The following is a 24,845-nucleotide window of genomic DNA, read 5'->3' on the forward strand; positions in this document are numbered from 1 at the left end:
GTCTCTTCAAACAGCAGTGCCTGGTGGGTTTGGAGTGCAAGGTGGTGCCAGTTAAAGACTGGATAAACAGTGGGATTTGATAGAGAATATGTGTGATGAGAAGGGATTTGGACATTTCATGGGTAAAAAGCAAGTCTGAGTTGAAGTTGCTGTCAGGCTTCTGATTTCAGTGATGGGCAGAGATGTCAGCAGCCACATCTGGCAGGGTAATGCCACTTTTTAAAGGCCTTTTATGATTGAATACACGCAAAACCTGAATTATTGATGTGCAAAAGAAGATGTTATTTTTGAAGAATGTTTCTGCATAAATTAACAGAAATTATTCACTCTGGGGATAACTCTTGATAAGAAAAGGGGCCAGGTCTGAGAGTCCTCATGTTCAAGCCTGTCTTAAATAACTAAATCCTTGTTTCTTTTCAAAGGTAAAGATGCCATTTTCAGAGCTGTGGTCAAAGGTGTCCCAGCTCCTGAGGTGAAATGGTCACGTACACAGAAAGGAATGGATGATCCTGCCAAATATCAAATGTCCTTCAATAGTGCTACAAATGAATTCATTCTGCAGGTAAAGATCAAATATTTCAGAAAGGACTTGTGGAACTGAGAGAAATGGACAAGCAAAACCTGCAGTGGGATGAGGGGAAGCAGAGGGGCAGCTCCAATCTCTACTCCCTGTGAGCAGGGACAGGACCCCAGGGAAGGGCTGGACCTGTGTCAGGGGAGATTTAGGCTGGATCTCAGGAAAGGTTCTTCCCCCAGAGGGTGCTGGCACTGCCCAGGCTCCCCAGGGAATGGGCACTGCCCTGAGGCTGCCAGAGCTCCAGGAGCATTTGGACAGCGCTGCCAGGGATGCACAGGGTGGGATTGTTGTGAGTGTCCTACCCAGGAGCTGGACTGGATGATCCCATGGTCCCTTCAAACTCAGGGTATTCCATGATTCTACACATCCCCAGCTCTGAGATAACACAAAAATAAGCAAACAAAGCTTTTTAGAGCCCTTCTGGGAACAGAAGAAGCCTCTGAGGTGCCACTGAGTAGCTGCTTTATGAGAAGCTGAAGGTGATCTGAACCCCAGCCCTTTCTGTGAGCAGTTTCTGTGCTCTCCCTTTGAAGATCAAGAGCCTGGTTCCGGATGACAGTGATTTGTATCGCTGCTGTGCTGTCAATGCCTACGGAGAGGCCTCGTGCTCTGCTGGCCTCAGGATCCTCCAAGGTAGGACTGGCAGCTCCACAGGCCAGAGGTGTGGCTGTGCTGTTCCCTGGGCTGGGTGTCTGGACTCTGTCTGGGTGTTCTTGGTGTGAAGGTTTGGTATTCCCCTCATTGAAGACTGCAGATCTTTTGGTGGCTCCCTAACACTGTGAGCTTTCAGGCAAGGGGGAAGAAAGTGGAATTGTGCTCACTGCATTGGTCCATAATCAGACACCCTGGATTTACTGCTGAACTGCCCCAGTCCTTTCTTTATGATGCTGAATGAATCAGCCCTTTGGGAGGGTTCCATCCCTCTGTGGCTGTCCTGCACCTCGTTCCTTCTTATGTCACAGCCAGTGCAGAGAAATGGGCACTTGGTGGGTCAGATATAACTGATTTTCTTGGAATCCACTTCTGCTGAAGATGGATTATATCTGAAGTGTCCACGTCACCTCTGTGCCTTTCAAGGTTAGAAGTTTAGAAGGCACCTATCTGCAATTGCCATTTCCACCTTGGCTTCCCATCTCCAACACAAGATGTTGGTATTTTCTCCCATTGCTTAGACCATAAAATTGGTAGAGCAAAAATGCTCTCCTCCTCTGTGTGGAGCCTGCAGCAAGCACAGAGTCAATGGCAATAGAAATATCACCTTTATAGATGGAGTGTACTTGGAGCAAACGTCAGATTGACAAAGAAATCCAAACTGGGATTCCCTCTTGCACTGGTAACGGATACAGTGGTTTCATGGCTCATTGGTTCACTGCTGTTAATCTAATCTTGTTCATCCTATGGTTTTTTTTCCTTCTGTTTTATAAATGATCAGTTGGCTTTAAGAGGAAGGCAAAATATGTTCCTGTTCATGCTGCTGATGGTAAGTTAAAGATCTATTTGTGTAATATATTACCGGGGGGGGCAGAGAGAAAAATACTCTCTCTGCCACACTATTGCTACCCCAAACTTGTAAAGACTGGAGTAAGAGAAGGATTAATGAGCCTCTAATATTCTGTCATCTCTGTCTGCTTGCTCTTTACCTTTTGCTAAAGTGATGATTTTAGACACAGTTTTGGGCTGTTCTAATTAGTGATTGTGGAGTCATTAGGAAAGGAAAAAGGGATTTGGGGATGTTAAACGCATCTGGATCAAACTTGTTAACATGGCTGAAAATAGTGGGTCTGTAGAGGGAAGACCTTTAGGGAGAGATGAACTTCACTGGCACTCAAAGGATGAGCATGGCAGTGAGAACTGACTAAGTTTCATGACAGTTTTTTAGTAAAATGTGAAAAAAACACCAGAGACCTCAGCAGAAAGACCTGTTGTCAGTGGCTATTCTGCATTATCTTCTTTGGGGAGATGTATTTCACAGTGCTGGCTATGTGACTGTTGCTTCTCCCACCCTTGTAACAGAGCTCAAGAAGACACTCCTGGACTCCAGGAAGATGCTGAGGAAGAGGTAAGGCTCTGGAGTGAGGGCCATGCTCCCACTTCTGGATGTTTCTCAGTGCTAGGGGACAGCTCCAGAGACCTTCAGGGCAATACTTCTTGTGTCCAAAGTTGTGGTGAGACTCCCTGTGGAGAGACAGGTCAGAACAGCTTGGCACTGCCAGCTGACCTGAGATAAACACAAGATTCCAGCCTCATTTTGAGGGGTATTTCCTCTGCACCATGAGGTTCTGAAGGGAGGCTGTGTTTCTCTGCTTCCCTGTGTTTAGCTCACGAGTGGCTTCCTGTCCAAAGCACAACTCTTCATGCACTGCTGGCTCTGGCTGCCAGACCAGCTGCACTGCCAGGTGCACAGGGAAGAATCCTTCCCTTCCTAAATGGGAAGCTCTAGGGATTGCCTGCTGATAATGATCTCTGTGCAGAGTCCTGAGCTGTGCTAGGCAGTTACCTGGCCTGGGCCAAACTGTGCCAGACCCTCTGGTGATAATTCAGCACGGTGGAAGTTGTTCTCTGGCGCTGTTAATTTGTAGTACAGATGCAGAAAACCTGCTCTGGAAGAGTCCCAGTCTTTCCTGCCTGCACCTACGGGGCCAAGTGAACTACAGGAATGATGAAGAGAAATGAAAGATAATTAGGGATAGAAAACCAGGATATCTTGTTGTCTGTGAAAATGTCTGAATGGTTCCCCCCTGGTTCTCAGGGCTGCAGCACCAAAACCAAAGCCCCTGGACAAAGAAGCTGTGTGGCAGCTGCTGCTGCATGCAGATAGGAGAGATTATGAGAAAATCTGTATAAAATATGGAATTGCTGACTTCCGTGGGATGCTGAGGAAGCTGCAGGAGATGAGGAAGGAAACAGAGAGTGAACAAGACAAGGTAAATAAACTGAAATCACTCATTTTTAAGAAATTGCAGCTTCTGAAAACAGGCTATATTTCCCTAAATTGCTTTGGAGATGAAAATTTTGTTGTATGACAGTGATTTATGACAACGTTTTAAAGACGTTCCACTTTTTTACTCATGCAGGCGAAAATGCTAATGAATTTTTTGAAGCTCAGATTTTAGGAGATACTGACCACAGGGTTATTCAGTTGTCTCTGATAAGAATTTGGACGTCAAATTAAAAATTATATGTCCAAAAGTAAAAATTGGCCTTCACATACAGGGGCATGTAGAGACCTGGATGGGCAGTGTGGAAGTGACTAGGAGGCAACACATAAAAAATAATTTATACACAGGAGGAAACTGTGGCAACTTACAGACACTGCAACTCACTGTACCAGAACTGTGACTTACAGATACTTCTACTACATAATGTTAGAGGTAGATCTTTAAAGTAGGTTTCACATTAATTCAACAGCTTAAGAACTTTTGTCATGGCAGCTTTACCATTTACTAGGTTCTTCAATATTTCTTTGCAGTTAATTCACAGTCTCAAAAACTTTGAACACATCAAAGTCAACAAGGAGGGAAATGCTACGTTCAGCCTGGAGATGGAGCTGAAAAACAGCAACAGCAATGTTTACCTGCTCAAGGTGAGGGGGATGAGTTGGGCAGCAGCAGCTCAGAGCAGCTCAAGTGTTCTACAGAAAAGGCTTCATCTGCTAGGCAGTGGCTGAGAGTAAATAAATGCCTTAAGGTTGTCTGTCTTTTGCAGATCCCTGCTTGGTTAGGGAGCAGTGTGGGTGTGGGGTGACCTTTGGTGGTGGATATCCCTGTGGATTTGTAGATCCAAGTACAGAGCATGCAGTCAGTTACTGACATCCTTGTGTCTTGAGGAAATTCATAGAACAGTTGAGTTGGAAGGGAACTTTTAAAGGTCAAGGGACCTTAAAACATTCCACCCCTTGCCATGGACAGGGACACCTTCCATGGTTGCCCATGGTTGCTCCAAGCCCTGTCCAACCTGGCCTTGGACACTTCCAGGGATGGAGCAGCCACAGCTTCTCTAGGCAGCCTGTGCCAGGGTCTCCCCACCCACTAACCTGACCCTCCTTCAGTTTAAGACCATCACCCCAACAGTGTCTTTCAGGCTGCAGAAATTCTGCAGTTTCATATAAATTTTATTCACCTTCTCAGGTGTGTTATTGCACTATAACTCCCTCTGTGGAAGAAGATCTCAGAGATGTAAAACATTCCTTCTAGATCCATAGTCCCACAGATGGAATCTGCAGGTGCTCAGTGCTAGGTGTGTTTTTCTGAAAGATAATTTTTAGTCAAATCCAGGGGAAATCAGAATGTCCTGAGGGGGAGGACAGACTAACTATGAATCTCCTGGATTAAATATATGACATGAAGTTGATGAGCCACAATTTGGACAATGTAACCCAAGTGTGCTACAGAAAGTGATGAACTATCCTGCTCATCCAGCTATGAGGATGCTGAAATCTAGAAAAGAAAGTGCTTTGTCTTTGTAGCTGCAAGAACTGTGTATTAATTAAGCTTCAGACCCTTATGTGGATAGCCAAGAGCTGCTGTTTTGCTGAGTTTCAGAGCCTGGTGCCCTGCTCAGTGCAGGATTCACTGCCCAGACAGTGCCTGTGTACTGCCAAGAGCCCCGGGCACTGTGAGGTTACTCATTTATATCAACAAGGGGATTGTAGCACCAGCCTGTCCTGACGTGTTTGAAATGCCTGGCACTGGCTGAGCCTTTGTGGACACTCCTCCCCTCCCCTGCCCTCCCCTGGCCAGGACGGCGAGCGGCTCCGCTACGGGACCGGGGACGAGTACAGGAAGCACTGCCTGCGGAGGGTCGGCAGGAGGTACTACTTCACTGTCAACGATGTGCAGCCCGAGGACGCAGGGGTGTACCAGGTCAGGGTGGAGGACGTCCCTGTCTTCTCAACCGAACTCGATGCTCAAGGTAAGGAATTCGGTTTGATGGTTTTGGTGTGCAACTGTGACAAAAGTTTATTTTTTTTTTGCTGGAAAATTGTGTCGAGGAGCAAGTGCAAAGCTCAGTAATTCCTGACCACCACAGAGGATTGGTTTTGTGCTGCCCAGTCAGGGCTCCTTGTCTGGCACAGGTGAAAAGGACCAGGAGGGTGATTAAATGCTTCAGGTGCTGCATTTGCAGTCCCAGAGAGCAGGCCTAACCTGGAGTACCAGTGTGGCTGTGGGTGACAGTGAGCACATTCCTTAACCTACCCTGCATTACAGTTTGCTTCTGTGAGCTCAGAATAATAACAACAAACTCAATCCAAGTATTGTACTGCAGGAGCACATCAATGACTACAGACTGGCAACACATCCGTGCTGTGAGGTGCAAATGTCTCAGAAGATAATAAAGACAAAAATCTACTTTTCTGCTTTTCTGCAGAATTGGGCACAGAAGCACATCTGAGTTTTTCCTTTTTCTCAGTAACCTGATGCTCAGAGGCATCACAACTTCCTGTTCCTTCCTCCTTCAGCTGTAACAGTTCTCCTGGGAGCACAGAAGCTGTTTCCTTCCCATAGCTCTCGGTTTCCCCGCAGCCATCCCGGCGCGGTTCCGGCAGCCGCTCTCCGACGTGCGCTGTGCCGAGGCCGGGGACGCCGAGTTCCAGTGTGTGCTGTGCACGCCCTGCCACCAGCCCCTGTGGCTGCACAAACCCCACCCCCTCCAGGCCAGTGGCAAGCACCAGATCTCTGTGACACCCGATGGCCTGACCCACAAGCTGACTGTCAGGAACGTGGGGCCCTCGGACAGCGGCCTGTACACGCTCGACGCGGGACAGGGCTCCTCCAGCGCCTGGCTCGTCGTGGAGTGTGAGTGGTTGGCAGCGGGTTGTTCCCGTGGTGTGTTGGCACAAAACATTCTTCTCACTGCATGATGGCTCAGGGAGATGTTACTCTGCTGGGAAATGAATTGCTGAGCCTCTAATTCCAAAATCACGGCTGAGAAAACTGGGGATGTTCAGTGTGGAGAAGACGAGAGTCCAGGGAGACCTTGGAGCCCTTTCCAGGGCCTAAAGGGGATCCAGGAGAACTGCAGAGGGACTTTGGAACAATGGGATGGAGGGACAGGACAAGGGGAATGGCTTCCCACTGCCAGAGGGGCAGGGTTAGATGGGATATTGAGAAGGCATTCTTGGCTGAGAGGGTGGGGAGGCCCTGGCACAGGGTGCCCAGAGAGGCTGTGGTTGCTCCATCCCTGGAAGTGTCTGAGGCCAGGCTGGATGGGGCTTGGAGCAGCCTGGGCTAGTGGAAGGTGTCTCTGCCTATGGCAGGGGATGGAATGGGATTAGTCTTAAGGTCCCTTCCCATCCAAACCATTTTGTGATTCCATGACTCTAAATCCTGTTTGGAAAAATGAATGGCTGGTTAGACCCTCTTTCCTCTTCATATGAGACCAACTTTTCCCCTTTTAATTAGTCCTGACAAATCCTATTGGCTTGTTTGCTCTACAGCTATGATGAAGTAGCACATTCTTCATCAGTTATTGGAAAAATGCTCCCTATCTCCCCACATGTTTTTGAGGAACCAGTGATCACAGTGCAGCAGGCAGGGGCTCAGGGAGCTTTTGATACTCTCAGTTCTACACTATCAATGCCATTCTTCTTGTTAGATGATAGTTTTCTTTCCCAGTTAGAGTTAAACATGCTGGAAGGAGCTCAGAGGAAGCTGGGAAGGTGGGAACACGGTGCAGGTACATTGACAGTCACCTGGCTTATATTTGTTTGCTTATGAAGAGTGGTTCCTTTGGTTCCCTTTGACTCTGGTTTCCTTTGGGATCCTCCTGCAGCAGCAGGAGGGGTCTCTCACAATGGCCTCTCCAAGGCAATGTAGGTTTCTGAAACAAAGAAACTTCCTGTGGATTTCAGTGAGATGTGAGCTCTGATAAATTATATCTGACCTAGAAACCAAAGCAGTGAGTGACCTGCTCTCAGAACAGCCTGAATTTCAGATTAATCCAAAGCTATTCACATATCTGAAAGCTTTAGTCCTCAGGTTAGGCATCCCTAAACCAGCCATTATCCAGATGTGCAAGCTGCCTCCAGAGCAGTGAAATCCCAGTTCCAGGGTGGGAACTGATGGCTCCTTTGTGCATGGAATATTCTGTAACTCCTCCATATCTGGAGGGTAAAGGCAGATGGAATTATTGAATCCCACATACAATCTCAGCCCCTCTAAATCAGACTTGCCATGCTGGAAGTATCTTTTTCTGTTATTTTTGGTTGGTTGGTTTGTTTGTTATAATGAGCATGTTTCCATTAAAAAACAATACATTTTAACTAAAAATAATTGTCTTTAACTAACATTTCATTGTCTCAATGTGGTATTGAAAAATTCAGGATTTGGAATTATTTTAAATTTATTTAAATGTATTGTGTTTGTGTGTCCTAAAATGAAATTTAAAAAGTGCTAACACATTTTCTTTGGTTGTTGATGCAGTGCATGTCCTATTGATTTTCTGTTATTTTGTTCCCCTCTTTTTCTGTTATATTGTAAATCTGCTGCCATAAAACAATGCAACCTCAGATGCCAAAGGAAAGAGGAGTCAGGATGAAGGAGAAAAGATTGTAAGGGAGACATCTGAGTGGCTGAAAGAAACAATGGCAGATAATGAAAGGGCGAGGAAGCTTCGGCGCCAAGAGCAAGCTGCTGCTCAAGATTGTTCTTCCTTCCCCACATCCTCTGGTGGGGAGAAAAGTGGCTGGTATAGAACAGGTCAAGGCAGCAGTCAAGGCAGGGGCCAAGGACACTCCCTTGATTCTGGTGATGGAAGCCAGATTTTTTTGGGAAAAGAAGGGCTACGCAAAACCCACATGAATGGAGAGATGGGGTCTGGACAGTTTTCTGGAGCAGGTCTAGATGGAGACTCAGCAGCCAATGATGGCAGCATCTTTGGACTAAAAGGGGGCAGAAGTGGGTTAAGGGCTGTCCATGGCATGGACTCTGTGTCAGGCAGAGCAGGTCCTGGTGGTACAGGAGGAGGGGCAGGTGAACGGAATTCTGTAGATGGCAGAGGTGAAGGTTTGCTGGGTGCTGTTGACATTGACATGGATGATGGAGAAAGTTTGGGCTCTCAGCATGACAAGGATGGGAATTTAGGTGATGCCAGTTACAGAGCTGGTTTTGGGGGTGCTGGGAGGTTGGGTGGTGGAAGTTCTGTGCCAGATGGGCTTGATCCCGATTCAACTGGAGTGGGAGCCAGTGTGGGTGATCTGTGCAGCAGGACTGGTCCAGGAACTGGAGCTGGGGGGAATGCTGCAAGTGCTGGAATGGCAGGAGGAATGAGGTCCCACCATGGCAAGGATGGGCATGCCACTGTGGGTGATATGAATGGAGCAGGTATAAACAGAGAGGGACAAACAAGGACTCCCTATGGCAAGGATGGCCTGATACCTCATGCCAGTGGTCAGTTAGGGCAGACAGGAAGATCTGACTCATTGTATGGGCCAGGAGGCCTTCCAGGTGGAGATGGGGCTACACCTGGTAGAGTTGGCAATTCCACAGGAGAAATTGGGGCTTTGTATGGTCCAGATGGTCAGGCACTGGGAGCAGGTGCTGATGGTGCTGGTGGAGTTGGTGCAGGGGGACTTGGAGCTCCCTATGGGAAAGATGGTCTTCCAATTGGAGCAGGTGCTGGTGGGGCTGGTAGTGCAGAGGGACTTGGATCTCTCTATGGGAAGGATGGTCTCCCAGCTGGGGCTGGTGGTGCTGGTGCAGGAGGATTTGGAGAGGCTTTGTATGGTCCAGATGGTCGGCCACTTGGAGCAGGTGTTGGTGCTGGTGCTGGTGCTGGTGCAGGGGGATTTGGAGCTCCCTATGGAAAGGATGGTCTGCCAGTTGGAGCAGGTGTTGGTGGGGTTGGTGTAGCTGGTGGAGGGGGATTTGGAGCTCCCTACAGAAAGGATGGTCTCCCAGCTGGAGCAGGTGCTGGTGGTGCAGGAGGATTTGGGGAGGCTTTGTACGATGGTCGGCCACTTGGAGCAGGTGTTGGTGCTGGTGGTGGTACTGGTCCAGGAGGATTTGGATCTCCCTATGGAAAGGATGGTCTCCCAGCTGGAGCAGGTGCTGGTGGGGCTGGTGCAGGGGGATTTGGATCTCCCTATGGGAAGGATGGTCTCCCAGCTGGAGCTAGTGGAGCTGGTGTAGGAGGACTTGGAGAGGCTTTGTATGGTCCAGATGGTCGGCCACTTGGAGCAGGTGTTGGTGCTGGTGCTGGTGCTGGTGCAGGGGGATTTGGAGCTCCCTATGGCAAGGATGGTCTGCCAGTTGGAGCTGGTGTTGGTGGTGTTGGTGCAGGGGGACTTGGAGCTCCCTATGGGAAGGATGGTCTCCCAGTTGGAGCTGGTGGAGCTGGTGCAGGAGAGGCTTTGTATGGCCCAGATGGTCGGCCACTTGGAGCAGGTGTTGGTGGTGATGGTGCAGGGGGATTTGGAATTCCCTATGGAAAGGATGGTCTCCCAGTTGGAGCTGGTATTGGTGGATCTGGTAGTATAGGAGGACTTGGATCTCCCTATGGGAAGGATGGTCTCCCAGTTGGAGCTGGTGGGGCTGGTGTAGGAGGACTTGGAGAGGCTTTGTATGGCCCAGATGGTCGGCCACTAGGAGCAGGTGTTGGCACTGCTGGTTCTGCGAGCGCCACGGGAATTGGAGCTCCCTATGGCAAGGATGGTCTGCCAGTTGGAGCAGGTGCTGGTGGGGCTGGTGGTGCAGGGGGAGTTGGAGGTCCTTATGGAAAGGATGGACTCCCAGCTGGAGCAGGTGCTGGCTTTAGTGGTGCAGGGGGTGTTGGGGGTCCCTATGGAAAGGATGGTCTCCCAGTTGGAGATGGTTTTGGTAGTGTTGGTGCAGGGGGACCTGGAGCTCCCTGTGGGAAAGATGGTCTCCCAACTGGAGCAGGTGTTGGTGTTAGTGATGCGGGGGGAGTTGGGGGTTCCTATGGGAAGGATGGTCTCCCAGTTGGAGCAGGTGCTGGTGGTGCTGGTGCAGGAGGACTTGGAGAGGCTTTGTATGGTCCAGATGGTCGGCCACTTGGAGCAGGTATTGGTGCTGGTGCTGGTGCAGGGGGATTTGGAGCTCCCTATGGGAAGGATGGTCTCCCAGTTGGAGCAGGGGCTGGTGGTGCTGGTGCAGGAGGACTTGGAGAGGCTTTGTATGGTCCAGATGGTCGGCCACTTGGAGCAGGTATTGGTGCTGGTGCTGGTGCAGGGGGATTTGGAGCTCCCTATGGGAAGGATGGTCTCCCAGTTGGAGCAGGTGCTGGTGGGGCTGGTGGTGCAGGGGGAGTTGGAGGTCCTTATGGAAAGGATGGTCTCCCACTTGGAGCAGGTGCTGGTGTTAGTGGTGCAGGGGGTGTTGGAGGTCCCTATGGAATGAATGGTCTCCCAGCTGGAGCTGGTGTTGGTGGGGCTGGTGGTGAAGGGGAAGCTGGAGCTCCCTATGGAAAGGATGGTCTGCCAATTGGGAGTAGTGGTGTTGTTGCAGGGGGAGTTGGGGGTTCCTATGGAAAGGATGGTCTCCCAGCTGGAGCTGGTGCTGGTGTTAGTGGTGCAGCAGGTGTTGGGGGTCCCTATGGAAAGGATGGTCTCCCAGCTGGAGCTGGTGCTGGTGTTAGTGGTGCAGCAGGTGTTGGGGGTCCCTATGGAAAGGATGGTCTGCCAGCTGGAGCTGGTGCTGGTGGTGGTGGTGCAGGGGGTGTTGGGGGTCCCTATGGAAAGGATGGTCTCCCAGCTGGAGCAGGTGCTGGTGGGGCTGGTGCATGCAGGGGGTGTTGGGGTCCCTATGGAAAGGATGGTCTCCCAGCTGGGACTGTGGCAGGAGCTGCTCATTTTGCTCTTGGAGGTGAGGAAGCAATGGGATTGGGCCGTGGCACGGATGCCACACTGAGCAGAGCTCCAGGATATGCAGGTGGAGCAGGAGGAGAGGGCTTTTCCAGGGAAGGCTCTGCCCTGTGGGGTGCAGGGTCTCCCTATGGCAAGGACAGAGGGTCAGGTGTAGCCACAGCTGGTGCAGGTGGAGCTGGGAGGCTGGGAGGGGATGGATGGGATTCAGTCGGTGGTAAAGGAGGTATGGGAGCTGCTGGTGGACCAGGAGGTGAATATGGGCTGGACGCACATCTTGGCAGATCTTTGAGAGGTGAAACTGGAAAGGGCACTGCCAGTGATGTCAGAGGGCCAGGGAACAAAGGTTCAGCTGGTGACAGAGGGTCCCTGTCAGGTCCAGGAGGAGCCAGGGGAGAGGGCAGAGATTTCCCACAGTTGGGCTCTCTTTATTCTGCCTTTGGAGAGGCAGAGAGTAAATCCCATGACAGATCTGTTGATGGGAGTAGTTCAGGTGGGTTTGGTCAAGGTCCACTGAGTTATGGCCAGGTGTCAGGTCCTTTTGGTGGACCTCCTTCAGCAAACCAGAGAAACCAGGAACCTGATCTGGATCTTAAAGCAAATGATTCCCTGAACAACACGGAAAGCACAGCACCAAAGAGACGGAGTGTCCTGGATGATCTTAAAGGTACGTGGTTAACTGGTGACTCCTGGTCTTTCTTTGCATTTTGATACTCACATCCCTAATCCTGAAAAGAAATTGGATGTTATGGTTTAGATAAACACAACTCTATAGAAATTTGGTTGTCCCGTGATCTGTTCCTAATTCTCCCACTGATTGGCTGCTTGATCTTACACTGATGTGTGCACACTGATGTGTGCTCTGATCAAACTGCCTTAAAGGTCAAAATTACTTTCTCTGTCTAAATGATCTAAACCAGGTCTCATCTCTTCATTTGTGTTTCACATATCATGGAACAGACCAGTTCACAAACATACCAGTTCCCATAAAGTTTCAAGGAGTATCATCATGTTTCTTTGATACTGTTCTAATACAAAACTTTCACTTTATTTTTCAAACACCTACTGTAAATAACTGTGTTTTCTAAGTTCTGGGAACAATTCTGTGCCTGCATATATGGGATTATATAATGTAAAGAGCTCTTTTCTCTTGTAACATCAGGAATAATAAGGTGTTGCATAGAATAAGAGGGAAGTAATGTGTTTGCAGTAATTTGAGTAAAACCTGTGGCTCCACCAACAAGATGATGATGTGAAAATTGTAGGAATGAGAAATTTCAGGTGTATAATCAGAGGGGAGTATTGACCTAATGGGATGGTTCGCAAGTTAGGAATTACCATTTCTAAACCATAAATATAAACAAGGAAGTAAAATCATCAAAACTGGGGTTCAGGAGGAAGGAGTGGGGTATATATTAGAGAGGAGGTTGTGATGGTAATGGAGAGAACTTGGGAAGAGAAAGAGGAATACAAGAGTGGAGAACAGTGTCCCTGGGGCTGTTTAGGGGGATGTGTTGGGCAGCCCCATGTGTGGTCAGTGCAGAGGAAGAGGAGGGTGAAGCAGTATATTCACACCCTGGAGCAGCCTGTTTTTTTTCCACTGGCTGTAGAGGGAGCCAAAATGATTAGCATAGACATAAACTAGCAAATCCACAGCTAGGTAAGGTGATTTGTGGTGAATCCATTGCCCATGAGGTGGATGTTGGGATATAATTGATGTTGGGATGGTCCTCAAGGCACTGGGTGTATCCAGCTGGCCCACAGTGAGGTGGCACAAAAGCCTCTCCTGACCAGAGGAACGTTTTTTTTTAAAAGCTCTTTTCACCTCACGTGCACATGCATTTTCAGCTCTAGGTGTCTCTTTGTAGCACAGACTTAGCTTCTTTCCCTTCTTTTGGGCTGTTCAGTCCCGCGCTGTTACCTCAACAAGCAGCTGGCGACCGTGCGAGTGCTGAAGGGGGACCCGGCTGAGCTGTCCTGCACTGTCAGCAGGGACAACGTGACAGGAACCTGGTTTAAGGATGGCCTAAAGGTGGGTTCCTTGAGCTTGCTGTTGGCTTTGGGTAGCAATGCTCTGCTCTCTGCCTCTACTTCCTAAGGGTGGTGTCAAGGTGTCCTTCCCCCTGACAGTCACCTGCAGTGTGAGTGGGGCCCTGGAAGGGTTCCCAGAATCCCAGAGTGGTTTGGGTTGGAAGGGACCTTACAGATCATCCAGTCCCACCCCTGCCCTGGGCAGAAATACCTTCCACTAGACCCAAGCCTCGTCCAACCTGGCCTTGGACACTTCCAGGGATGGGGCAGCCACAGCTGCTCTGGGCAACAGAATACCAGAATATTGTCATTAAATGTGCATGACATTCCTAAGTCTTTTCAACAGCATTTCAAATTGTAGTCTGTCCAGTTTTAGTTTGGATTGCATTTTTTACTTTTTTTTAAAAAGGATAGGTCTCTACCCTTTACTTTGTAGTTAACAAGCATGGATGGAGTCGTCTTTGAAAAGAAAGGTCTTGTCCACAAACTGATCATCAACAAGGCTGAAGATATTCATGCTGGGAAATACAGGTTTGAAGGTGGAGATGTAAAAACTGAAGCTTCAATTTTTATTGAAGGTGAGTCTACTCAAACCACCAAGGCAGCATTAAATATATTAAATGTAATATATTTACTCAGAGACATGTTATTGGTTATTGAGATAAATTTATTATAAAGAATTACAAGATAAATGGGAAATGTTTTTTGTACAGGCTGGTTCATTTTGCATTTGCAAATTTAACTAAGGACCCTTCTGCCAGCAACTCAAATATTTTTGGGGTGCACAAAACACTTTACCAGGGCAGACTCTTCATTCTTGTGTTTAGTGTGTTGCCTAGGAGAAATTTTCTCTAGTGAAAGGACAGTGTGATACCACAAAATATTGTGATAATTATCCTGTAGCAAAGTACAACTAAAGGTTCAGATCCAAGTGTTGTGAGCTTCTAAGCATTGCTGGCAGCACCATAAGGGGATCCCTTCTCTCCAAGTCGAACCTTATCCTCCTCAAATTGTGGTTTTTAATGACCTTGTATCACCTGCTTAGATCCTCCCCAGGTGGACAAAGTTCTCCTCAAGAACTTGACCAGTGTCCCCACAGTGGCCAAGGCCGGGGAGGGGGTGAAGCTGCGGATCCCATTCGAGGGTCGGGGGCCCATCAGGGCGGCGTGGCTGAAGGACAGGATGGAGCTGGGGGATGACTCCAGGATCCGTGTGGACAAGACAGACACCTGCACCACGCTCTCCATCTCCAGCTGCGACAGGAGGGACTGTGGGGATTACAAAGTCAGGCTCAAGAACGACAGTGGTGTCCTGGAGATCAACCTAAAGCTCATGGTGATAGGTAAGATCCTATAACATTCACTGTGGCTTTCACTCTAAAGCTTAGGCAGGGAATCCATTGACACTGGTGACAACTTTATTTGGAGTGACTGGGTATTTTGAGAGGAACAAGACTCTGTATATTGCCCCAAAATCAGAGTCCAAGGAAAGATTGCTGAACATGCTTCATGCCCTTTAGTACACGGGAAAACAAAACTAGTTTGGTTTTTCATGGCCTAAGCAGCTGAGTTTTGGGTGTTCAGACACTGTGGGAGATGTGACTGTAACCAACATGCAAATCTGAAATAGGATATCAAGGTTCAATTCAGCCCTCCCATAAATGTCTGGGCTCCTTTGGGAGACCAGAAATGATGTTTTGCCTGTGTTAGCAAGCTGAACTGGTGCAATTCTTATGAGAACTACTGACCCAGGGAGAGCAAGGGCCTGGTTTTCCATCTTCTCCATCAAAAGTTAGAAGAGGTCAAGTTCGGAAGAGGCAATTCACATGCCCAGCCCTCATCCTACAACTATGCCTGCATTTCACCAGAATAGTCTCCCAGCTGGTGAGCAAGGGACAGTGTCTGCTCCAAACCCAGGAGCAGGTCTGGGTCTGGAGCCAGCTGTGTCTCTGTTCATCTTTCCAGACAAGCCACAGCCTCCAGCAGGACCCATCAAAATTGTCGAAAGCTCCGCCAACAACATCACGATCCAGTGGAAGCCCCCAAAGGATGATGGGGGCAAACCAGTGCAAAGGTACCTCGTGGAGAGGCAGCAGGTGGGCAGGAACGACTGGGAGACTTTGGGAGAAACCCCCAGGAGCTGCACCAGCTTCACCACAAACAAAGTGGAGGAAGAGATGAGCTACTACTTCAGGGTGAGGGCCGTGAACGCTGAGGGAGTGAGCGATGCGCTGGAGTCAGGGGAAGTGAAGGCTGCTGGTAAAGGTGAAGAGAACTTCTCATAATTCATAATTCAAATTGGTAAATTCATTATCAAAGCTGACATCAGAGGAAACTCACTGCATTGTGGATGTTGCTACAGATCTCAACTTCAGTCTTCACACAAAGCTGTGGAGGTTGCCCAGCAAGAGCAGCAGTTTGTTGTAGGCTCTGCTGATGCTGAGTGAGATGTAATTATTCCTTGGTCATGCTCTATTTTGGATTGGAAAGGAAGTTTCATGGGGGAAATGCAAAACGCATCCAGATCAAAGGAAATTTTTCTCAGTGTGGCTGCAAAGGGAATATGTGAGGCCTTTTCTTAATTCCACTGGCAAAAGAACTTATATGTGCAGCCCTTCACAGCATGACCACTCCACTCCCCCAACCTCCAAACAACTGAATATTGGTTTTGTCCTTCAAGGAGTTTAAATACTAGAACAGGTTTGCCATGAGCACAAATACAGTACTAGAGAGAGCAATGTTCAGTTCTAATTATCTTCTTTCTCCATTCTCATTCCTGTGATTCTGTACTTTGGACACTTTAGCAGAGGGCAAAGAAAATCTGTTTTGTTACCAGTTCCTGTTGTTGAAAGCAAGAATGATGCTGATTGTTCATATGTAGGAATGACACACCCCACTGGCAGAGGAATTGTCCTGATGACAGCAGATCTTTTATGAAATCCAAACTCAGGAACAGCATCCATGCTGGATCCAGTTTGGGGAACAGGATCCACAGCTTCAGGTCTCAGCTGGGTTTTTAAAACACATCCATAGGAATACCTGGGGGAATCTGGAAGAAGAAATTCCACACAGCACCATTTTACCTTGCCATAAGAACATACCCACTAATAATGAAGCCCTCGTCTCTTTGTAGGCTCCCCTGGTGCCCCAAATCGCCCTGAGATCATCAGTGCCAGCAGGGACACCATCACCATATCCTGGAAAGCTCCTTGTAAAACTGGCACTTCCCAAATTATGGGATACATTGTTCAGAAACGCAAGAAGGGCACTGTGACCTGGCTGCCAGTCACCAACGTGCCTGTCAAAGGTGAGTATTCTGACTCCTGGAACAGCCCAGTGGATTTGAAAAGGTAAAAATGTCAGCTAGGTTTAGGAGCTGCTTAGGATCTTACACCTTTCACATCAAGTGGTGATGGGTGACCTTGGAGGTCTTTACCCACTAAATGATTCTGTGATTCTGTGATTCAAGAGCTGTTTGATTTTGAAAGGAATACAATGAACACATCTCAGAAGATCACATGCACTTGGCTAGGGAATGGCAGGGGAATCAGTGACAGCTTTTATGGCTCCTGAGAGTTTTTCCATCCATAATTCTGCCTGAAGTAAGGCACAGCTTTGTTGTGTCACCTTTCCTCATGGGGAACAGCTCCCCTGAGGCAACACCTCTCCTCTCTCCTCTCTCCAGACAAGAAACTGAAGGTGACAGGCCTCAAGAAGGGTGTGCAGTATGAGTTCCGTGTGGCAGCTGTCAATGCTGCTGGCACAGGACAGCCCAGTGACCCCTCAGAGCCTGCCTTTGCCCGGGACCCCACCGGTAAGTGCCCTGCCCTGCCCTGTGCTCTGCTTTCAGGGTATTCATGGAGAGATGTTCTTAAATCCTCTGTAAAAGTGTGTGGAGACAAGGATCAGTAATTGGGGAATGTTTCATGGCTGAGAATCAGCTGGAGGAAGGAATGGAAGGATTTCCTGTAGGATGTCTGAGTCAAGATTTGGCAGACCCCAGTGGGGAGTAATGTGCAGTGCAGAGGAACACTCAGGAGGGGCCACGGAGTGTTTTGGAATGTTGTGGATTTACTGCAGGGCTGGTAGGAGCAAGGACCCAGATCCAGCTCTGAAAAACTGGGATGTGGGGCAACACAGCACGGTGGAAATCCAGTGCACTGCAGGAATGTTGAGAATCTCAGACAGTGACTGAAGAGGGAAGAGAAACCCTAGAAAATTAGTTTAAATAAAATTTCTCCCTCCAGAATCTCCAGGCCAAGTGCAGGACCTTAAAGTGAGCAGCAGTGACAGCACCAGTGTCACCTTGACATGGAACAAACCTGAAGTACAAGATGGGAATGATGTGAAAGGCTATGAGGTGGAGATGAGGCCCTGTAACAGCCTCACCTGGACCAAGTGCTTCACCCTCCCTGCTGGGAGCACCTCGTGCAGGGTGCAGGGCCTGCAGGCCAGGGAGAAGCTGTTCCTGCGCGTCAGGGCCCTCGGTGACGGCGGCCCAGGCGAGGCCGCGGAGCTGGAGGTGTGTGCTGGAGCTGCTGCTGCTGCCCTGGGTGAGTCAGGGGGCCGGGGCTCTGTCCCGGGAACGGGGCACTCTCCCCGGGAATGGGGCGCTCTCCCCAGCTCTGTCCCGGGAACGGGGCCCTCTCCCCAGCTCTGTCCGGGAGCAGGAGCGGCCGGGCTGTGGCACACCGGCAGCAGCTGCCCCCAGGCCCAGCCTGGCACAAGGCAGCGCTGCTCCTGCTCACCTCGGAGGTCTCTGCTCACCTCAGCAGGGCAGTCTCAATATTAACTGATATCAGATAGGCAGTGGACAGTGCTCAGCTCATTTAGAGATTCCTTTGGATAAAACAACTCAGAACTCCATTTTCTCCTTGTACTTACAGTCACCAGACAGAACCTGTATGTGTCTTACCCCTGCTTCACTCTTCCAAGGGAAAAATAGAGTTTCCACTCAATTTTTAGACAATCTTCTGAAATGAAACATTTTATTTCATTCTCTTAAATCACATTTTTAATGCTGTTTTTGGATACTTTATTTTACTTTTTTAGTTTGAAAGTTTTCACCATTTTCACTTTTCCATCTTTATTTACAATCTGCAGCTCTGTTTTTTCCCTGCTCTTTGGGAACATTGCAGAATTACAGATGTAAGAGATAATTCTCTGAGGGGTTCATCTTCCTTAACTTGGATCCTAAGTGAAAATGTCTACTTTGGCATATTCCTGGAGACTCCATTTATCTATAAAAAACCTAAAATAAATCAAATCAAATCCATCTAAAGCAGGTGTTCAGCTGTACACTGGAAACACTAAATGCAATTTAACATTACTGTATTTGGTATGCTTAGATAAATACTAACTGGTGTAGTATATTGATGAAAAGAGAAAAGAAAATATTTTAAATTCTAAAAAATACTATTTTAGATAAACTCTGGCAACTTTCCTCTGGGTGTTCTGTGCTCTGTACTGCATATATATTTTATAAGTGTCCATTGTAACTTCCTTTTTCCAGACACCTTTTAAACACAAAAGATGATCCCTGTGATGGGATAAAGTGTGGCAAAGAGCCAATTTCTCTGTGACTGAGACATCACATGAATGCAGAGATTGTTGTAAATGTATTTTTACATAATTTCCCCTTGTTTAGTCATGGTGATAAATAAATAGTAATGAAATTTGAGAGGTATACAGTCTGGGACTGAACCAGGGAGCTTTTTCCCACTGTGAGTCCCTCACCAGCCTCATTCAGCTGGGAGAGGCACCAGGGGCTGGAACACTGCAATCGTCACCAGTGACTGCACCAACATCCACCTTCTGGGAGTAATCTTTGTCTCTTCCAGTTTCTCCCAGGTTCCTGATAGATGACACAGTGAAAAGCTTCCTGCTTATAAAAGCAGGGGATCCCATCCGGGTGAAGATTCCCTTTGAGGTGGGTATTCAGGGCTTTGGAGGAATTCCCTGCCTGGTTTTATAGCAGACAGAAAAACTGAAACACTGTTTTTATGTCATGGAATTTTGTTTACAAGTCACTGGGCAAATAATTTGGCCTGCCTGCACTGGGTAGACTTTCAGGGTGAGGAAAACACAAGCCAGAATTGAGCCATCAGTCTTGGCATTGGTGTTTTATGACATTATGGTCATTCCTTAACCTCTGCAGACAAGGCTCAGTCCACCCACCTTTATCAATGTTATCATCATCTGCTACTGCTCTGTCAGACTGCCCAAATCAGTGATTTCCAGTGACTCCCTCAGAAGGCCTTGGGGCACCATTTCCAGCAGCACCTTCACTGGGCTTGTCTCACCGAGCAGCAGCACTTGAGAACTTGGCAGGCACTGAGAGAAATCTCAGTGCTTTGGAGTGAGCTTGGAACAACACAGGCTTTTCCTCATGGGAATTGTGGTCAGGCTTTGGAAAGGGCTGCCCAGGGAGGTTTGGAGTCCCCATCCTTGGAGGTGTCCAAGGAACACCTTTGGTGTAAAAAGTGTAAAAGTGCTTTTAAGGTGAGGATGGGGCATGGGTTGGATTCGATGCTCTTGGAGGTCTTTTCCAGACATAAATGATTCCATGATCCTCTAAAGTCTGGGATACCAGAGGAGGGTGATGAAGTGTGTGTATTTGCTGGCCTTTCTCCTAATCTCTGGGAGAAGAGACCAAAAATGGCATAATGGAAATAAAGACTTAGAGGATGTTTTTTCTTTCCAAAACTAACAGATCTTTTTTTAAAAGCAGAAAATACTGTTTCCTGAAGTTATCTGTCCTTGATCTGGCATAGCTTGTTTGACACAGTTGAAAAGAACACTTTACTGCAATTACACCCTTAAAGGACAAAAAGGAAAAACAATTTGTAAAGAAACTGTAGAACAGATCAGAGCTCTCAGATCCATCGTGGATCTGTACTTCTAAACATTACTATGTTGAGGAGGTGCATATTTGGGGTAAGATAATGAAACTAAAGATACAAGACACAGTCTGGAGGTGAAAGAAGTGTTTGTGAGTGGTTGTTGCTTGCAGGGATCTCCCGAGCCGGTGGTGACGTGGTTAAAGGACGGGCTCCCCCTGCCCGGCCGCGCTGCCGTGAGCACCGAGGAGGGCAGCAGCCAGCTGCTGCTCAGGGCAGCCGAGCTCGGCGACAGCGGCACCTACACTGTGGAGCTTGGGGATGGGCTGGGCAAAAAGGAAACCTTCAGCTTCCAGGTTCAAATTACAGGTAACTCACTGCCATCCATGCAAATGTACCAGCAACTCCCAGCCAGTCCAGCCTGGGCATGGAGGGACTGAGAGCAGCCCTGGAGAAGGACTTGGGGCTGCTGGTGGGTGAGAGCTGGGCATGCCCTGGGCTGATCCCCCAGCGTGGGCTGCAGGGGAGGGGGGGATTCTGCCCCTTGCCCCCTCAGGTGCCACCACACCTGCAGAGCTGCCCCAGCCCTGGGGACACCCAGCAACAGCAGGATGTGGAGCTGCTGGAGCAGTTCCAGGGAAGGCCACGGAGATGCTCAGAGAGCTGGAGACTCTCTGCTCTGGTTGGGACAAAAGCCTGGAGGGACAGGACAAGGGGGAATGGCTTTTCACTGCCAGTGGGCAGGGATAGATGGGATATTGGGAAGGAACTCCTCCCTGTGAGGGTGGTACAGGTTCCCCAGAGAAGCTGTGGCTGCCCATGGATCCTTGGAAGTGTTCAAGGCCAGGTAGGACAGGGCTTGGAGCAACCCAGGATAGTGGAAGGTGTCCCTGCCCATGGCAGGGGGTGGGACTGGATGGGCTTTTAGGTCCCTTCCCACCCAAACCAGTCTGGGATTCCATGATTTACTGTGAGTAGGCAGAAGGCCACAAGCTGAGTTTAGCAGCATGAGCTCTGCTGCAGTTTGTCTGTGCAGGCACAGGGAGAACCAGGGTACAGCTTTCTATGAGATTGCCTAGGCACTTTATGATCCCACTTGTCTGCAGGACAGAGCAATCCACTGACTAAAACTGTTCTTCCACAGTGAATGAGGGAGGTCAGCACAGGCTGTAGGACACTGAGCACAGCTCTCCCAGCTGTGACCCCAGGAGGAGAAGCAGCTCAGCTGTACCGCCCTCCTCTCAGCCAGTGCAGATGTTGTGCAGCAGCAGCTGAGTCCATAGCAAATGCAGCTCTGTGCCTGGAGAAGGAATGGCATTTTGTCCCTTCCAGTGACCAGCATGGTCACTGAGCCCCACACATGCAACAGACTCCAGGATTTTAGGGTTCTGTGCCACTGTCCCTACAGCTGTGACATTGTGTGCCCTCCCCTGGCAGATATCCCTCAGCCCCCTGGAGCCATCCGGCTGGAGGAGAATGTCCCCAACACAGTGACAGTGACCTGGGAGCCCTCAGCCTCTGAGCAGTGGGAGAAGAACCTGTATTACACTGTCCTGAAACGGGAATCCCAGAAGGGCCTGTGGCATGTGCTGGGGGACCTGATCTACAACAACAAGTTCACCTTCACCAGGGTGGTCCCAGGCAGGGATTATTACTTCAGGGTTGTGGCAAAAAATGACCTGGGAGCCAGTGATCCATCAGAGACTGTGCAGCCCTGGAGGATCTGGAAAAAAAAGGGTAAAACATTTTCGACTATTTCTCTTGTGTTGTGTTTTGTTTCTTTCATTGCTTCTAACACCCCGCCCTCAAATGGATCTCTCCTCCTGGGAATATTCAGTGGCCCAGAACAGGAATGCACAGAGATGCCCTGAGGAATTCCAGCTGGGCAGGGAAGGTTTGTCCTTTCTGCAGGGGCATTATGCAGACAGACCCTTCATTCCCAGCCATTATAACATGCAATTTGCCCCAAAATGAATTCCCAGCAAAATCGAAGGCTTTAGTATTGTAGAAACCAAAGTTTCTGACTTTGAAGTTAAATGTTTTGTAGTTCTGAGGAGCAGCAGAGGTTACAATCCATAGGTGCATGGGATCTCTGGTAATTTGCAGAATTCCAGACACTGCACAAACAAACCCCTGCAAACCCTGCAGTGCTGGGAGCAGTATCTGAGTGTGTGTTTGGTGCTTTATATTTCACAGCTGAATTTCGAGTGAAAGCACAGAAATACAGAGGAGTTAACCAGAACCAGCCCCCGAGGTTCCTGGTGCCGCTGAAGTGCCACGTGGTGGTCACGGGCAGTGAGTGCCACATGAGCTGTGCTGTGGGAGGCCATCCCCCACCAAAAGTCACTTGGTACAAGGACAGCAGAGACCTCTCCAGAGATCCCAACTACTTCTGCACCAACGACTTCGGCGTGTGCTCGCTCGTGGTGCTGGGGGTCACCAAGCAGGACGAGGGGGAGTACATGGTGGAAGCCAGCAATGAAGTGGGCCGTGCCTTCAGCAAAGCCTTCCTCTCCATCAAAGGTAATGCAGCACTGCTTCCCTGGCAGATCCAGGGGTGTCACTGCTGCCCAGGACCTCAGAAATGGTCCCCAGCCAGCTCCACCTGCTGACAAAGCAATGGTACATCTGGGCTGTTTAACTGAATTCCTGATCATGGTACTCGTGATCAAGTACCAAACAGAACCAGAAATAAAAAGGCAGATGGGAAAGACCACTTGATTTCTACATGACCCAGAGGTTTTGGCTGAGCTTGAGCAAATTTTTTAGAAGGAACAATCCCATCTTCATTAGGTAGGACAATATCAAGGTTAGATTTTTCTCGAGTGCAGGAGCCGCAGAATAAAGACCCTGGCAAATGTGCCAGGTCAGGGGAGCATTGAGGGAGCAGCTGATGTTTGGCCAAAGCCAACACAAGGGGACAAAAGAGGGACATGGTCAGAGGCATTGGGATCCTCATGTGGATGGAAGGGCAGTGGGATAGACTCTTGGATATACTTGGGGATAAATATTGTTGGTGACTGTACCCAGTGAAATATCCTTTACTTGGAGTCAAATATTTTTCTTTAAATACAAAATACCTTGCTGGGATTACAGGAGTGGCAAAATGGGTCAGTTAAACCCTGTCACCCTCTTGCAGACTTTTAGGCTCTGTAATATTTCAGCTCCCCCACCCAGGGAGCTTTTCAGACTATTTCTGATCTTTCTCACTACAACCCTGAGCTGCTTCTCTCTCACTCTCACTTTCAGACTCCTCCCTGTAGTGTGGCCCTGCTGAGAACATCCCTGCCTGGCTCCAAGGATGGGAAGGTTTTGGTGAGGACTCGTCCATATGAAGGCTGTGCATTTATTGTCAGATGTTCTTCACAGTCTGAGGGTGTTATTTTTCAGATCCAGGGATTGCATGTTGAACATGATGCTGCATTGCCATCAATACTGGGGGAAAAAAGCTTTAAGAGCACTGTATGGTTTTTTTAAATAATCAGGCTTTCTGTGAAACCTTTAAAACATAGCTTAGAAGCTTCAGGAACATAGAAGATGAGAGGAAAAATAATTGGCCAAATTGAAACTTTCAGTGGAGAACACAGGTGGGGGGAGAGACCATCCTGCCACAGCACTCACCCACAACAAGGACCTTTCTGGACATCAGGGATGTCTGGTCCTTTCACATATGCTTTTTCAAGCCAAAACAATCACTTTGGATTCCATGTGATTCTCTGCAGGTTTCCCAAATCTGGCAAAAGCAGCTCTGCATGTTCTACTACCAGCATTATCTTCCCTAAGTTTAAAAGATATCTGCCTGTCCATTTTGTCTGGGCAGGTCCTGACATCTCAGACCAGCCTGGCATGGGGCAGGTGAAGCTCCCAGTGCAAATGCACTGGTGGGAAGGACTGGCAGTCTACAACCAGTGTGTGAGCACAGCAACTCCCCAAACCCTCAGCATGTGCTGTGCAAAGGCTGTGCCAGTCCTGGATCACCCCCAGCATCACCTGTGCATCCCAACTGCCCCTGGCCATGGCACTGCTGGGAGCCTTTGCCTTGAGCAAAAGAGGTGAAAAATCCTTCCTGTCTGACCAGAAATCCAAGGGACTCTCAGGGACCTTCTGCCATGGCCAGGGGCTCCCAGCACTGGGCCTGGACAGCAAAATGTTCTGGTGGCTGTGGGAGGGTGTCACAGGCAGAGCACCAAGGGTGCTCTGACAGGAGAGAGCAGAGCCAAACAGCTGTGGGGCTGGAATGTTCTTGGGATTACATTTTGTACAATGTTGTACAGATGTAGCAGCAGTAGATAATGAAATTAAACCACAATTCAGTGAAATCTACCCCGAGTCCATTTTTATTCTGGAGAAGGAATCCCAGTCAGTTCCTGCGTCCTGTCTGCTGCAGTTCCACATCTCATTGCTGCACACGGTCATCCCTCATGGAACTGCTCCCGCGGCTCCTCCTGCCGCGGGCCCGGGGGCAGCGGGACATCACCTGCAGGGCAAACTCGCTTCGTGACTGATGAGCCCAAGGGCCAGGATTGATGGAAGCTGCAGCTGGGGCTGAGGGTCCCTGGGCAGCCCCGGCGCAGCAGGAG

At 49.0% G+C, this 24,845-nt stretch overlaps 1 protein-coding gene across 1 annotated transcript in view; it reads left to right on the plus strand.

Moving 5' to 3' along the window:
* The window catches only part of IGFN1 (immunoglobulin like and fibronectin type III domain containing 1), a 26,976-nt gene extending 2,399 nt beyond the window's left edge, over nt 1-24,577 (plus strand). Inside the window, exons 3-28 of the mRNA XM_031061774.1 lie at nt 423-562; nt 1,111-1,210; nt 2,010-2,057; nt 2,591-2,636; nt 3,327-3,501; nt 4,047-4,160; nt 5,317-5,488; nt 6,100-6,372; nt 8,086-9,555; nt 9,622-10,101; nt 10,168-10,524; nt 10,597-10,917; nt 11,113-12,063; nt 13,304-13,428; nt 13,864-14,005; nt 14,473-14,769; nt 15,392-15,691; nt 16,560-16,733; nt 17,112-17,240; nt 17,674-17,979; nt 19,267-19,355; nt 20,439-20,634; nt 21,703-22,002; nt 22,462-22,788; nt 23,515-23,580; nt 24,086-24,577. Of these exons, the coding sequence (XP_030917634.1) occupies nt 423-562; nt 1,111-1,210; nt 2,010-2,057; nt 2,591-2,636; nt 3,327-3,501; nt 4,047-4,160; nt 5,317-5,488; nt 6,100-6,372; nt 8,086-9,555; nt 9,622-10,101; nt 10,168-10,524; nt 10,597-10,917; nt 11,113-12,063; nt 13,304-13,428; nt 13,864-14,005; nt 14,473-14,769; nt 15,392-15,691; nt 16,560-16,733; nt 17,112-17,240; nt 17,674-17,979; nt 19,267-19,355; nt 20,439-20,634; nt 21,703-22,002; nt 22,462-22,788; nt 23,515-23,528 (7,046 nt within the window). The 3' untranslated portion in view covers nt 23,529-23,580; nt 24,086-24,577. The remainder of the gene's footprint in view (nt 1-422; nt 563-1,110; nt 1,211-2,009; nt 2,058-2,590; nt 2,637-3,326; nt 3,502-4,046; nt 4,161-5,316; nt 5,489-6,099; nt 6,373-8,085; nt 9,556-9,621; nt 10,102-10,167; nt 10,525-10,596; nt 10,918-11,112; nt 12,064-13,303; nt 13,429-13,863; nt 14,006-14,472; nt 14,770-15,391; nt 15,692-16,559; nt 16,734-17,111; nt 17,241-17,673; nt 17,980-19,266; nt 19,356-20,438; nt 20,635-21,702; nt 22,003-22,461; nt 22,789-23,514; nt 23,581-24,085) is intronic.
* Nucleotides 24,578-24,845: the final 268 nt, after the last annotated feature.

The sequence above is a fragment of the Geospiza fortis genome, unplaced genomic scaffold, assembly GCF_000277835.1.
Source record: "Geospiza fortis unplaced genomic scaffold, GeoFor_1.0 scaffold26, whole genome shotgun sequence".
NCBI classification, from domain to species: Eukaryota; Metazoa; Chordata; class Aves; order Passeriformes; family Thraupidae; genus Geospiza; species Geospiza fortis.